The 15,750-nt window shown below is 34.5% G+C and overlaps 1 protein-coding gene across 1 annotated transcript; it reads left to right on the top strand.

Annotated features, from left to right (window-relative positions):
- Positions 1-9,991: 9,991 nt before the first annotated feature.
- On the top strand, positions 9,992-13,673 carry LOC107792542 (putative sugar phosphate/phosphate translocator At3g11320). The gene is made up of 4 exons (XM_016614763.2): positions 9,992-10,760; positions 11,265-11,368; positions 11,484-11,712; positions 13,103-13,673. Exons 1-4 carry the CDS (start codon positions 10,320-10,322, stop codon positions 13,247-13,249), a joined length of 921 nt encoding a protein of 306 aa, XP_016470249.2. The 5' UTR covers positions 9,992-10,319; the 3' UTR covers positions 13,250-13,673.
- The last annotated feature ends 2,077 nt before the right edge of the window (positions 13,674-15,750 follow it).

The raw sequence follows: 15,750 nt of genomic DNA, 5'->3' as shown, positions 1-15,750 counted from the left end.
AGTGAAAACATAACCAGTAGTTGATCTACGCTTGTCCAAATCACCTGCATAATCCGAGTCACATTATCCAATCAGATACTGACTATCTTCCTGCTCAAAAATCAATCCAACATCTACAGTATTACGAATATACCGTAGAATCCATTACACAGCTTGCCAATGCTCCTTTCCTGGATCATGCATATACCTGCTTACAACTCCGATAGCATGTGAAATATTAGGTCTTGTGCAAACCATTGCATACATCAAGCTACCAATGACATTCGCATATGGCACTCTTGACATATACTCTCGTTCAACTTCATTCTTCGGCGACATAGCAGCACTAAGCTTAAAGTGAGGAGCAAGAGGAGTGCTAACCGACTTCGTGTTCTCATTCATGCCAAATCGATCTATTACTCTCTTCAATTATTATTTCTGAGATAGATAGAGTTTCTTTGAATGTCTATCTCTTTTTATCTCCATGCCAAGAATTTTCTTCGTCTCACCCAAATCCTTCATCTCAAACTCCTTTCTTAGTTGAATCTTCAACTTCTCAATTTTCTCTTGACTTTTGGAAGCTATCAACATATCGTCAACGTATAGGAGAAGATATATGAAGGATCGGTCTTCAAGCTTGCGCAAATACACACAATGATCATATTTGCTTCTTCTGTACTTCTGCCGCAACATAAATTTGTCAAATCATTTGTACCATTGTCTAGAAGATTATTTCAATCCGTACAATGATTTTTCAAGTTTGCACACCATATTTTCCTTTTCAGCAACTTTGAATCCTTCTGGATGAGTCATATAGATTTCCTCTTCCAAATCTCCATGTAAAAATGCAGTTTTTACATCTAACTGAACTAGTTCCAAATTCAACTGTGCTACCAAAGCCAACAAAACTCTAATGGAGGAGTATTTCACGACTGGAGAAAATACTTCATTGTAATCAATTCCCTCCTTTTGAGCGTACCCTTTGGCCACCAATCTTGCTTTGTAGCGAATATTTTCTTGGTTAGGAAATCCTTCTTTCTTTGCAAATACCTATTTGCACCCAATTGATTTCTTGCCATTCGGGAGATTGGCCAATTTCCATGTGTAATTCTGATGAAGGGACTGTATTTCTTCATTCATGGCAATCCTCCACTTATCTTCTTCTGAACTTTGGACTGCGTCTTTATAAGTGGTAGGAACACCATCAGCTACAATTGAGGCTGCACAAGCCACCGTCTCTATGAGACGAACATGTTTCTTTATTGTTCTTTTTGGCTTGCTAGTTGCTATTGATTCAAGTTGTTGTTGGAGTTCCTGAGTTGGAATCTTCCCTTCCACTGACTCTTCTTCCAGGGGAAAATCTTCTATCATTTCCTTATTTTCTCCCTGTGTTGGAAAAATTAATTTTCCCTCAAACTCCACCTGATTTGAAGCACCATCAGTTTGTTTGACATCTTCAACTGTCACCTTATCTGTTATGGCAGATTCATCAAAGGTAACATCTCTGCTGAATATAATTTTTCTTGTTTCTGGACACCATAATCGGTATCCTTTGACTCCAGAAGTAATCCCCATAAATATAGCTTTCTTTTCCCTCAGATCCAATTTTGACTCTTTCACATGATAGTATGCACTTGAGCCAAACACATGCAAAAAATTATAATCTTCAGCAGGTTTTCTATACCATTTTTCAAATGGTGTCTTACCTCCAATAGTGGCAGATGGTAGACGATTAATGAGGTGGCATGCATATGTTATTGCCTCAGCCTAAAATTCTTTGTCCAAGCCAGCATTGGACAACATATACCGGACCTTCTCCAGCAAAGTCCAGTTCATGCGTTCTGCCACTCCATTTTGTTGTGGTATATTTCTGACGGTGAAATGTGTCAAAATGCCATCATCTTCTCAAATCTTATTGTAAAGATCATTTTTGTATTCTCCACCGTTATCTGTGCTAAGACATTTTATCTTTCTGCCTGTTTGAGTCTCTATCATCGCCTTCCATTTGAGAAAATTTCCCAGCACCTCATCTTTGGTTTTCATAGTATACACCTATACTCTCCGGGAAAAGTCATCAATAAAGGTTACAAAATAGTGTTTCCCACCTAATGAAGGTGTTTTGGAAGCACCCCAAACCTCACAATGAACATAATCCAAAATACCTTTAGTATTATGGATTTCTGTTCCAAATTTAACCCTTGTCTATTTTTCCTTGACACAATGCTCACAAAACTCCAAATTGCAAGTCTTTACTCCTTTTAACAATCCTTGATCTAATAAAATCTTCAAGGATTTTCCTCTATCATATCCCAAGCGCATGTGCCATAGCTTGGTTGCTTCTGCCTCCTTGTCATCACTGGATGTCACTGTTGTTGTCCCAATAACTGTACTACCGTGATAGTGGTACATGTTATTATTTCGCCGAATTCCCTTCATTATCACTAGTGCACCAGAGCATATTCTTATTATCCCATTTTCTGTAACGACTTTGAGCCCCTTTTACTCTAAGGCTCCTATAGAAATGATATTTTTCTTCAATTCTGGTACGTATCGAACATCTGTTAATGTTCTAATCAATCCATCATGGTTCCTTAATCGGATTGAACCAATACCATATGTTGTAAGAGGATTGTTATTCGCGGTGTGAATAACTCCACATTTCCCTTCTTGAAAATCAGTGGACCAATCCATGTTGGGACACATATGATAGCTACAAGCTGAATCCATCAACCATATGTCAGATGGTTTGAATGGCTTGGTTGTAACTAGTGAGAAATCAGAGTCGTCACAATCAACTACATTTGAATCCATGACAACCTTCCCATTGTTAGATTTGGCCTTGTTTTTCAACTTTGGACAATCTTTCTTCTAGTACCCTTTTTCTCGGCAAAATGCGCATTCATCTTTGCTAGGTCTGGATCTTGACTTGGATCTTCCTTTCTTCGTTCTCATATGATTTTGAGAACGACCTCTCACAACTAGTGCTTCTCCTTCTCCACTCTTTTACTTTTCTCTCTTTCTTTGTTCATAGCTGTATAAGGCAGAACAAACTTCTTTGAGAGATACATCATCATTCCCATGAAGTAGAGTTGTTTCGAGGTACTCGTACTCATCGGGAAGTGAACTTAATAACATTAAGGCCATATCTCCATCACTAAAGGTCACATCCATATTCTGCAAATCAGTCGCCAACTTATTAAAGCTGATGATGTGATCATTCATTGTAGTACCAGGAACATATGTGAAGCGCAACAGTCTTTTTTTCATGTAAAGTTTATTTTAACTTTTTTTCTTCAAGAACTTATCCTCCAATGCATTCCACAATTTACTCGCAGAAGTTTCTTTGTGTATGGATACTTCTGTTCTCTTGCGAGGTACGATCGAATGGTATCACAAGCAACGCGGTTGATAATCTTCCAATCTTCTTCTCTGATATTTTCTGATTTATTTTCTTCTATGGAAATATCTAGCCCTTGTTGAAAAAGGACACCAAGAACCTCAGCTTGCCACATCCCGAAATGTCCTGACCCGTCAAAAATTTCAATTGCAAATTTCACATTTGACATAATTCTTGTCATAAGCGAAGATGCCAACGACGTATTACTGACACCCGATGTGGACTCTTCATTTTTATTATCTCCTATTTTGCTACAGATACTATTTATTTGCTGACAGTACAGAACACCAAAGTAATTCTTTTCTGATGTGAAAGTTCACACTATGCTGCAACCACAGAACATACTAAGATAGAACCTTGGCTCTAATACCAATTGTTGCGGAAGCCGAATATATATAGAGTGATTAAATCACAACTACTATATCTAAAGGTAGCTAATAAATAATAAATGAGACAATAATAAAAAGAACACCAGAAATTAATGAGGTTCGGCAAAATTTAATTTTTGCCTAGTCCTCGGACATAATCAACTCAAACTTTATTTCACTCTAAAAAATACAAGTGAAATACTACAAGATAGAAAGAAGATTCAAATGCATTAGGAGATAAGAAGGCAAGTGAGAGGTGTTTACAAATGAACAAAATATTTGCTATTTATAGAAGGGAAATGACTTTAATAATGTCATACATGACATCATATTAAGTGTGATCATGCAATGTAAATGCATGAAAAATGCATCTATCAATTCCTTCCAAAAAAGAGGCTTCAAATGTTCACACTTGTTCACATTAATCTTATCAAATTCAACAAATCTATTTTAAGTTATAATTTGCGCAACTCTTCTCTCTCCATAGAATATTCCTAATCGTTTGCAATAAAACACCCAATCCAAACAAATAATATATTTTTGAAAAATTCGAATTCGAAATCATGGCTTCGAAGCTTTTTTAATGGTTGTCAATGGTGGAGAATCAAACACCTTCAAAATTTATTGATTGGCAATTTCAATTCGATCAATCTAGTCAAATAATTAATATCCATCTACTGCTAGCCCGCCATCGGAACGCCAACAAGAAAATGGGAAGCCCAGAAAAGATCCAAACTCCAGCCATGGCAAAATTCATATTGATAAAACAATTAATCCCTTTCTTCGCCATTGTTAGAGAAAATTATGAGCTTTAGAAGAAAAAATCTTGTAGGATCAGTGTACAGAGAGGGTTGATTTCAAAGAGAGAGAAAGGAAAAAAGTATTGTGATTGGGGGGATTTACTAAATTAATGGGCTACAATCAAGGGAGACTCATTTAAGACTAATTTGTATATAATTGATAAATTGTACATGACCATGTAATTAAGTTAAAACTTGATTAGGAAGGGTAAATAAGTTTCATATGTAATATAGATGGGTAAAAATCCCTTTTGAAAAACAATAACAAAAATAACACTTCAAATATCCGAAATAAATTAAGGTCAGTTTTATGAATTTTTATTGACTATGGGTGTGTTTGGTATGAATAAAATATTTTTCAATTTTCTCTGGCTGGCTTAAATATTTTGAAAAATATTTTTCTTATTAATTCATTTTCTTCCAATTGGAAGAAAATGACTTCCCTACCAAAAGGAGGAAAAATATTTTTCAAAACTCTTTTTCAATATTACTCACCCTATTCCCTCCCAACCCCCATCCCCTCTGCCCCCACCCTACCCCCACCACTACCATGCCCTGGCATCCCCACCAACCCCTTCCCCTTCCCCCTACCCCGCCCCTGGACCTCGACCTACCATCCTCGCCCGCCCTTTATCTATTTTGTCTCCCATAGTGTTTGCCCAAATTATATATTTTCAAAAAATATTTTTTGCTACCTAACCAAACACCAAAAAATAAGAAGAAACCCATTTATTTTCAAAGAATATATTTTTCAGGAGAATATTTTCCATACCAAACACACCCTATATGTATAAAAAATAATATTGACATATATGTGTATATGTATGTTTTTATATATATAAATATGTATATATAATATATAGCAAAGCCAGGAATAAAATATAAAATATAATTTTTTGACCGGTAATATTTAATTGACCTCCTTTAAACATACGAAACTCTGTAGTGTATAAAAGTAAAACTTATTGAAGTGTATAGAATGAAATGCCAATTCAAAATTTCATTGTTCCCCCCAACTTGCAGGCCTAAAAAAGAAAATTTGGGAAGTGTTAGATGTAAGTAAATAAGTAATTGAAGCAATGTGAAAGTAAAAGTCTTGGCAAGCTTTGGTTGGGCCTCACTATTCTCTGTTGACCTTTCTAAATTGAAGTTATACTAATTTTGTTGACCTCTCTTTTGCATGTCTGAAGAAATTTCAAATATATATGTATGCAGAAACTATCAATGACCACGTTGTCTAATGCCTGTCTTCACACGATTTAAGGACCACTTTTTTCTTTTCTTTCTTTAGTTTATCTTGGGAGTTTCCTTTTGTCATTTTCTTTTTCGTACTCTACCGAGTAAAAAATGTTTTATATTCGTAATATAATAGGTAAGTTACACATTTATTGTCGGTCAAAATATAATTACATTCGTTAATTAAATATATATTATATACATATTGTATATTAATATATAAAAAATATATTTTATCAAATATAATATTATTTTTAAAAGCAACTATACCGTGTAGTTTCCCTAGTTTAATCCCCGGCCCCTTATTTGCTGTTTTGGTTTTGTGATTTCAATTAAAGCTGAAGTTCATGTTTTTCGAGCAAAGCTACAATTTAAAACTACTAAATTAAGGCAAGCTACTTTAATTAAAACTGAATGGGTGTTTAGCTCTAATTTTAATAAGTGTTTTGTGCTTTTACTTAACCTTTCACCAAATAAATTGGAAACCCAACCAACTAGTTAAAGCATTCAATCATCAAATTATAATCCCATCTACAAATCCAACTAAATTAACTACTCCACCAAATGCACTAATTTTCACTTGTTTGGTAACAAAAAAAAAAAATACTATGTACTCCATAAAAGATAAATAAACAGAACTGCTAGTTGAAAATGAACTACTACCGTATTCGCCGGCAGACGTCGAAACTTTAATAATTATCAATTAAGGTTCAAGACACACTTACAAATTATTTTTCGTTCATATATTCTGATAGTATAGTATTTACTTTTCTGTTTCATTAAATACAAGGAGGCTAAGGCCTTGGATCTGAATATTAATCATTCAGATCTCAGACATTAAATGCGTTTGTTTTTAAAGTCCGAATCTTAATTATTAAAAGTGTTTATTTTTTTTACTTCACAACCACTTAATGAGTCTGAATAGGTCTGTATGGTTAGGATTTATACCAAAGATTTAATTTCATTAAGATGCTATAATCCACATTCATTATTAATTGTCGTCAACGTCTAACATTATCAACTATCATCATGCCACCCATCACCACCATACTCAATCATAGCCGCCACCATTATCGACAACCACCACACCACTTACCATCCCCACTTCCCCCACCACCATCATTCTCGACCACAACCACAAACTCATCCACCTTAACTACCACAACTAACCACCCCATCGCCATTGACAACCATAGCAGGCACTACCTACCATTATAAACTATCATCACCTTCCTCAATCATATCAACAACCACTACCACCACCCAACATTATTAATTATTACCACCCACCACCACCATTCTCTAATCATAATCGCTATCACTACCATTCACCACTAGCTACTATCCAGAACCACCATCATAAATCAAAACCACCACTAACCACCATCTCTAGTAAGCATTCACAAGCACTGCCATTAGCTAGCACGATCACTAACTACCATATTTTAAAAAAAATATATATATTTTATTGATAGAATATTAGATTAATTAATATTTTATGACAAGAGCGGATTGCTCTAGTGGTCCACTTCCAACCAAAAGGTTGTGAGTTCGAGTCACCCCAAGAGCAAGGTGGGGAGTTCTTGGAGGGATGGAGCCGAGGGTCTATCGGAAACAACCTTTCTGCGTACACACTACCATCCCCATACCCCACTAGTGGAATTATACTGGGTTGTTATTGTTGTTTATTAATTTTTAAATAAAGATACATTTTATATATTTAGTTGTTAAAAAACAAACAATCTTAATCATTTAGTATTCAGATCTTGATACACATCTTAATATTCAGATTTATTAATCTTAATGCACATCTTGATATTTAGATATATATTTAGATTCAGACTGTTAATCTTAAAAAAAAAATGAGGCAAGTAGATGGTAGTTGGCTCCCTGGCATGAAAAAAAACGAAAAACTAAATTAGTTCAATTTAATATGAAAAAGAATTTTTAAAATCCATACTAACGTGAAAAAAGAGTCCCTTTGCTTGCTTCCATAATATAAAGCTTCCCTCTAAAAGATGTTACATTGAATCCTCCTCCATTTTAATATTCAAAGTAAATAACATTTTTTATTTTATTTTTTCTCACAATAATATTTTTTTTGTTTTAACTTATATTTTAAGGCCATCTCCAACGCTGCCTTCATTTGCCATAATGCAGTCGGTTTTCGGAGAAATTTAACTCTAATGCTGTTGTATTTTTGACTGCAAAATGGGGGATGAATTGGAGTGACACTATTTATCTCCTCCATTACTATTCCCTATTACGTTATTATTATTTTTATTATTTAATTCTTTTAATTGATCTCTTTATATATACCTAATTATGTTTATGTAATATCTTTATAATATTAATTTTACATCTTACTTTGGCGTATAATTTTGATAAATTAATTTTCGTGCATTTATTATCCGTTAATATATATATAATCTATAATATTTTTTACAAATTATATTATTTAAAAATTTATGGTATATAATAATTTTATATTAAATAGTTATATAAGAAAGGAATATTAATTATATGTGATGAATATGCAAAAAAGAAGAAAAGATAGAATTTCTTTAAAAGAAATAAGAAAATAAAATTTAAATAAAAGATAATAATATAAAATTAAAGAGAGAGAAGAATATAAAATGAAATATATTTTTTTTGGAGTAAAAAATGGAGTAATAGTTGGCGTAACTTTACTTCATTTTGAAGTTTACTCTATTTTGGAGGAGAAAATAGTGGCGAAGGTTGGAGATGGCCTGACATGCTTTCTACTTTAGGATGGCCAATGTATCTTAAACCAATCTATTCTTAAACAAAATTTTTGAATTTTTAAATATTTAAAATGAGTAAAATATTCATATTTAATTTATGATGTATTGTTTGCACTCTTTTCAACTTGTATACTTTCTTCCATAACTATTACTAATATAGGTAAAATACATAAGTTACCACCTTGTTTATGGACAAAATCCCTGGTACATATTTTTTACGGACGAAAATAACTTTACACACTAATCTTTTCAGAGTGTATCTAATACACACTACTCTTGTTATGTGGCAACGTCCGTGTTTAACAAAAATTGTAAGCGCGTTAAACGGAAGAATTTTTGTCCCAGTTCTTACTTAAAGGACATGTGTCAAAATTTTAATTTTTACTTTTTAAAAAAATATTTGTTTCCCTTCACTTTTAACACCCTCCTTCCCTCCCTGTTCTTCTTCCCCATAACCCCTCCCCTATGTGTTCATTGTTGACCTTCCCCCTTTCCCCATTTTCGTCTTCTTCCCTACCCCTTTTCCCCATCTTTTCGGACCACAATTTTAAGAATAGCAATAATATATAAAGGCTTTGGAAGAAATTGATTAAGAAAATTAAAAAAAATCTATATAAGAGAATTTTATAGATTTGGGTTTGAATCTTAATTTAGTAGTAACAACTTAGGAACACATATTTAATGTGGTAAGATAATAATTTGGTGGTTGAGGAATATCAGAGATGAGCCAAAAGAAGCCGAGATTTGACTGACTCTATCGGAGTGAATCGAGCAGCCATGGATCTCGCCATAACCAATTTTAATGGATTTTTGAGTTTGCATCCTATTTCTTGTGTTAGATCTGAATCTGGACTCACAAAGTCGTGACTAATGTACTTGCGTTCCTGATTTTGCTTTGTAATCGAAAGGTGATAATTGTGGATGTTTTTACGGTGGACGTCAATGAAAATTTGGTGGAGAAGAGAAAGAGATGGAAGGAGAATAGTTAAGGGCTATGTTTGTAATTTTATATTAATTTATTTTATTTTAAAATTAATGACACGTGACACTATATTATTGGTGCGTGATATGCCTCACTTTTTCTGAGATGCTTAAATATAAAAGTAGTATGTATTAGACACATTCCGAAAATGTTGAGTGTGTAAGATTATTTTTGTCCGTAAAAAGTGTGTAACATGGATTTGATCCATAGGTAAGGTTGTAACTTATGTATTTTGCCACTAATATATGATATAAATTAAATTAATATTTAAATATCATATCCAATCAAATTATCATCACATAATAAAATTGTAGAATATTATTTAATTTAACTCAAAAAAGAAAAGAGGAAGAAATTTTAAGTCTACTAGTTAATTACTCTCTGAAAATTACATATATAAATGGAATTATAGTAGTAGTACTAAACTAAAAGCACTAGCCGAATACCCCCATTCTTTTTTCCCCAAATACGCGTTTACCTTTCTGTATGTTTACAGCAGCAGCGTCGGTAGTCTTCTAAACTCCTTTTCTTTTTTTCTCTCTACTCCGGCGTGCCCTTGTCATTCAATTTGCTGTTAACTCTACACATTTATATACCCAAAAAAAAAAAAAAATTACGAAAGAACGTAGCTTTTATTTCTTTGTTCAAGTGTTGTTGTCAACATACCTCTGTTGACGAAAATTGAATCAGATCCATACATGTTGAGATCTTAAATTCTTGATATACTTTTTGGGTATAAAATTTCTTTTTGGAGGTTTTGGGTCGCAGAAAATAGGCGAATCTTGGATTGCAATGAAGACAACGGGGAAATTCTTCACGATTGGGCTAGTAACATCATGGTATTCGTCGAACATTGGGGTTTTGTTGCTGAACAAGTATTTGCTAAGCAATTATGGGTTCAAATATCCAATATTTCTTACCATGTGTCATATGACTGCTTGTTCTTTGCTAAGTTATATAGCCATTGCTTGGATGAAAATGGTACCAATGCAGACTATAAGATCTAGGGTTCAGTTCTTGAAGATCTCTGCTTTGAGTGCTATATTTTGTGCCTCTGTTGTTAGTGGCAACATCTCCCTTAGGTATTTGCCTGTATCCTTCAATCAGGCTATTGGTGCTACCACTCCCTTTTTCACTGCTGTATTTGCTTACCTAATCACGTTCAAGAGGGAGGCTTGGTTGACTTATGTCACTCTCATTCCTGTTGTCACTGGGGTTATCATTGCCAGCGGGGTATGCTTTTCCTCTATCCCAGTTTTACTTGAATTTTCGTACTATAGTTAATTAATTCGGTCTCTTCTGGTTGATTTAATCGATTGGAGTTCAAATTTATACCCCCTTTTAAGAAAATTTGCATTCTTTTCTATTGCAATCTATAGCACACTTTGTTTTTGTCCCCTCAAAACCCTATAACCTCAACCCATTCACATATTAGAAGTCATATGATAAGGTGTATTAAGATATAAATTTCTTTAAGAGAAATATTGTGGTAGTATTTTGAAGGTAGGAGGTCATTTTGTCAATGATTGATTAAATACAGGATCTTGCTGCACATGAGATTGTTAATAGGTGGGCAATGTTTAAGTTGTGCGAAAAGATGTATTTTGTGGGCTAGGCTTATTGAAAAGGCTGATTTAGATTTTGGATGACTTAATTATTTTGACACTTTAGTTTCGTAGTTTAGTGCTGCAGGTGGAATCTGTCTTGCGACTGATTTGTTTTAGTTTATCTTCTCAGGGAGAGCCAAGTTTTCATCTATTTGGGTTTATAATGTGTATCGGCGCGACTGCTGCAAGGGCACTCAAGTCAGTGGTTCAGGGAATTTTGCTTTCCTCTGAAGGGTAATAATGCTGTTTTTGTGTTTCAGTAAATATGTAGTCGAATTCTATGCTCTTCATTATGGTCAATCCGGAGATAGGATAGGATGCTGAATTGTTTTGTGTTTACATATTACAGGGAAAAGCTGAATTCCATGAACCTTCTACTCTACATGGCTCCTATAGCAGTCGTGCTTTTATTACCTGCAACGCTCTTGATGGAAGATAATGTAGTTGGTATAATACTGGCACTTGCAAGAGATGATATAAAAATCATCTGGTTATTGTTGTTCAATTCTGCCCTTGCTTATTTTGTAAACTTGACCAATTTTCTGGTCACAAAACACACCAGTGCGCTGACTCTTCAGGTAATTTTTCTTGATTCTCCGTTCAAGATATATTTAAGATGAGTTCTTGGATTTTTGGTATTATCAGTTTAGATTATGCTTATTTTTGAAATCGGATATCAGTGCTGCTTTCAGATCTTGATAAGTAAAATGGGATCAATTTATACTGTCTTTTTTGCTTTTGTCTGGAAGGATTCATCTTTGAATTTTATCGAAGAGCTATTTTACTTGTTTGAAAATCCTACACATTTTCCTCTGTTTCGTCAAATACAGCTCCTATCTCACATAATATTTGAATTTTTCAAGCACTTCTAAACTTTTTCCCCTAATGAAAAAAAATGTTCTGGAAGAGGGGTTGTCTGAATTTTGAGTTCTTGAATCCGAAAGTGTTTCTTCTATCCTAGTATGCTGTATATGTGGAGCTTCAATATTTGAGCTATGATCTCTTTCGGATTTGTAAACATTGTGGGTTTGTTTGTTGTGCTGATATTTTGGTGATTTCTCTAGCACCATGATTTCTTTTAAGCTTAATATTTATGTGAATTGCATGGGATTTAAGCTTCCCCTGATTCTCATAGAAACCAAATAGGTGAAGTATGGTGCTGGTGAATCAAACTTGTAAGACTTACAGACATGTGCAAGTAGAGTATGTATAATATCAGCGGAATATTAGGACTCTAACTGAAGTTTGGGGAGGAGTAGATATATTCATGCTTAGCCTTACATGAGGAATCACTTGACAGACCTATTTTTGAGAAGAATAAGTTTTGTATTGGAAGACTCGGCCTCTTACTATTGAGTAGGGATTGAGAAGTCATAAACTATGAAGACGAGTCCAACTTGGGTATTTACTATTTAGTCCTCTGTACCAATATGACAATCCCCTACATCTAGCGTGTTGATTCCGTACCACGAATACAATCAACTTTCATTAGCCTATAGATTAAGTAATAGAGTTTAAATGATATCAATGTTAGGTTTTGAGGTAGGCTGATAAGCGTACTAAATATTCTGGAAGTGGTATAATTTCTTCTGAGGTAGTCACATCAGGGCTTACACCTTTTCCCATACGGTTTTGCCATGGTTAACTTCGCCTAAGAAAATGGTTGTCGTTTGATGGTAAATTGGGAATGCAAGTTTATTTTTAGCAAGAAAAGTCTAGTTGGATGTAAAATTTAAGGAAGAAGAGAAAGTTCATTTTATGGATAAACTTGAAACAGTATTGGGTTAAAACTCGTTCAATAGTGTGGCCTACTTATATTCTTGTCCCTCTATCATTCTTATGTTTTTGGCATTGGGTTTTGAAGTTTATTTCCATTACCTTTCTCTTTAGGATTATGAAGAGATGTTTCGTTTTTTCCTGGATCTCCTTCATAGGTGTTATGTTTAACAGAATTTCACCGTTTCACAGGTCCTGGGAAATGCAAAAGGAGCTGTAGCTGTTGTTGTCTCAATCTTAATATTTAAGAATCCAGTGTCAGTTATAGGGATGCTTGGCTACACACTCACAGTTTTCGGGGTAATACTCTATAGTGAAGCAAAGAAACGTAGTAAGTGAGATATGGACCTGGAAAAACATCAACATCAACCACGACTTTGATATCAATTGATGTTCAAGGAAAGATTCAACCTCTTCAGGATGCAAGTGGAGTGATGCGCTTGCAGTTGGTATCTAGGAATTTTTCCCTCATTTATTTTTTGCCAGGTAACATGGGAAACGGGTTTCAATCTGTACCCGGGAAGAGCCTGAGTAGCCTGAATAGATCCATAATAAGTGACTTGATTTGTCCATACATTCTTCCCACCATATGGTTAAGAATGAAAGATCTTTTATCTTTATTCTTTGAGGAAATTGTTGCCTAAGACTACATTATATATTACTGTAGTTATCAGGATGATTTATAAATTGAAAAGAACTGAAATTTAGAAATTTGTAAATCGTTTCTCTTTTTATGTAGAAAAAGAAATGATTTTTGAGCTAATATTAAGTTATGTTACTGCCACTTTTTTGAAAGGACTGTTGGAGATATATGTGCCTAGTTATTGTACTTCTCTAATTTGTATGAAATCCAGATTGTGCTAAAAGTCTGTATAGCGCTTACTTACGTGAAAATTAAATTCATCTTCAGATTCGACATTTCTTGGGTGCCTATCCAACTTGTTTATACCTTCTACAATAAGAAGCTTTTCAGAAAATAACCAACTGAGATTTGTAATTCCATGTCTCAACAAGAGCGACAACGGCTGAATTTGAAATGGTCAGCCACTTCACATTTTGCTTGTTTCTAAAGAACCCATCTTCACATCCAGGTAAAGGAAGGTTGCAATAAATTAAAAAAAGAATTTTAATTATGTTGAATCCTCTAAGTACTAAAAAATGGAATGGATACATAGAATTCATATAATTAATCCCAACTAATTTGGATATACGTAAGTTGATTGATTGATATTGAAACTGAGATTTGGATACTGAAAAAATATCCTACTAGAACTGATCCATTTACACCTAACTACTCAATTTCCCCAACAATAACTACACGTCTACACCTTTGGTCTGGCCTTAGGCTTTATTTTTCACTTCGCCATAAGTTTGTATAATTGTATGAGCTCAGTCTCTGCTGTAGGCTTAACTTCAAGAAGAGGCTTGCTTTCTTCTGCCTGCTCAGTGTATGGGTCAAAATTTGCCCTTATAATATTTAAGACAAGATAATACTAAAAAAGGAATTCTCGAGTCGTCGTTAGTCGAGATGGGCCAAGTAGCAAGATCCATAGTAGACGAGAGTCGTGGTCGAGATGTCAATAAGGGTCGAGATCGAGCATCGTTGATAGAACTATAACGGCTAGTTTTCAAGATAGGATGTTGAAAGAGAATATTCTATTAGATATTCCCTGCGCTTGTACTATTAGGGTTTCATAGGAACATGTCCCATATAAATAGAAAAGAGAGACAATGATAAGGGCATGTGATATTCATTTGTAAGAACACACTTTGACAAAAAAGATTCTCTCTCTCTCTCTCCTGCTAAGATACAAACACTACCTTTTCACTGAGATTCTTGTCTATATTATTCCATACTTTTCCGTCAGATCCGAAAATAACTTGAATATTCAAGGATTTGTCTGTCATTCATCATTGTCAGGAGGAATATCCATCTATTTCATCCTTTATTGGGTGAATCATTCCTCCTATTTACTTAAATGCCATTTATTATTATTCATTGCTATTAAATGCTACATTATTGCTCATGCTCTTTGGAACAGTTATTGCATGTTGTTATCACTATATGACCGAACTCATCTAACGTTTATTGCACCCTTGAAAGCTACATCTAGAGATATTATTGTTAACTAAGTTTAACCCAAAATTACATAAATTTAATTATTTGAACCAAGAGCCATATTTTTTGTCAAACAATTTGGCGCCGTCTGTGGGGATTCCTTAGTTAAACTTTTAGTTTCTTCTAGATCTACAACTAGCATGAGTCACTAACATAAAAAAACAAACAAGATCTCCTTTCTTTGTGTACACAATGTCATTGAAAATGCAGGTGATAACGCCCTCACAGCCATTCTAAAAAGGATGGAAGAAATGGAGAATGAAAACAAGGCGCTCCGAGATCAAATGAAAGAACACCAAGAAAGGGTTGATAAAATACCAGGCGCTCCTAAACTGTTGCCGAAGAGGGACGCCGACCGGTTTGTCGAACAGTCGTACAACGATGATGCAGCCCCACATACCATACCAAAAACCTTTAAAATTCCGCCCTACCTCAGGGTATATGACGGCACAACCGACCCTGAAGATCACATGATTCATTACGTCACCGCCGTAAAGGGAAATGATCTCGCCAAAGAACACGTATCTTCCATTTTGCTAGAAAAGTTTGGCGAAACCCTTACAGGAGGGGCATTAATATGGTATTCGCAACTACCAGCACGCTTCATAGAGACTTTTGAGGAAATGGCCGACAAGTTCGTAACGGCCCATGCCGGAGCCAAGAAGGCCGAGGCAAGAGTGAACGACATATTCGCTATTAAGCAGTACCTGGGAGAGGGACT

The sequence above is a fragment of the Nicotiana tabacum genome, chromosome 4 (genome assembly GCF_000715075.1).
Source record: "Nicotiana tabacum cultivar K326 chromosome 4, ASM71507v2, whole genome shotgun sequence".
In the NCBI taxonomy this organism is placed as follows: domain Eukaryota; kingdom Viridiplantae; phylum Streptophyta; class Magnoliopsida; order Solanales; family Solanaceae; genus Nicotiana; species Nicotiana tabacum.
The sequence above is the reverse complement of the archived record's forward strand: the minus strand, read 5'-3'. Positions and strand labels throughout refer to the sequence as shown.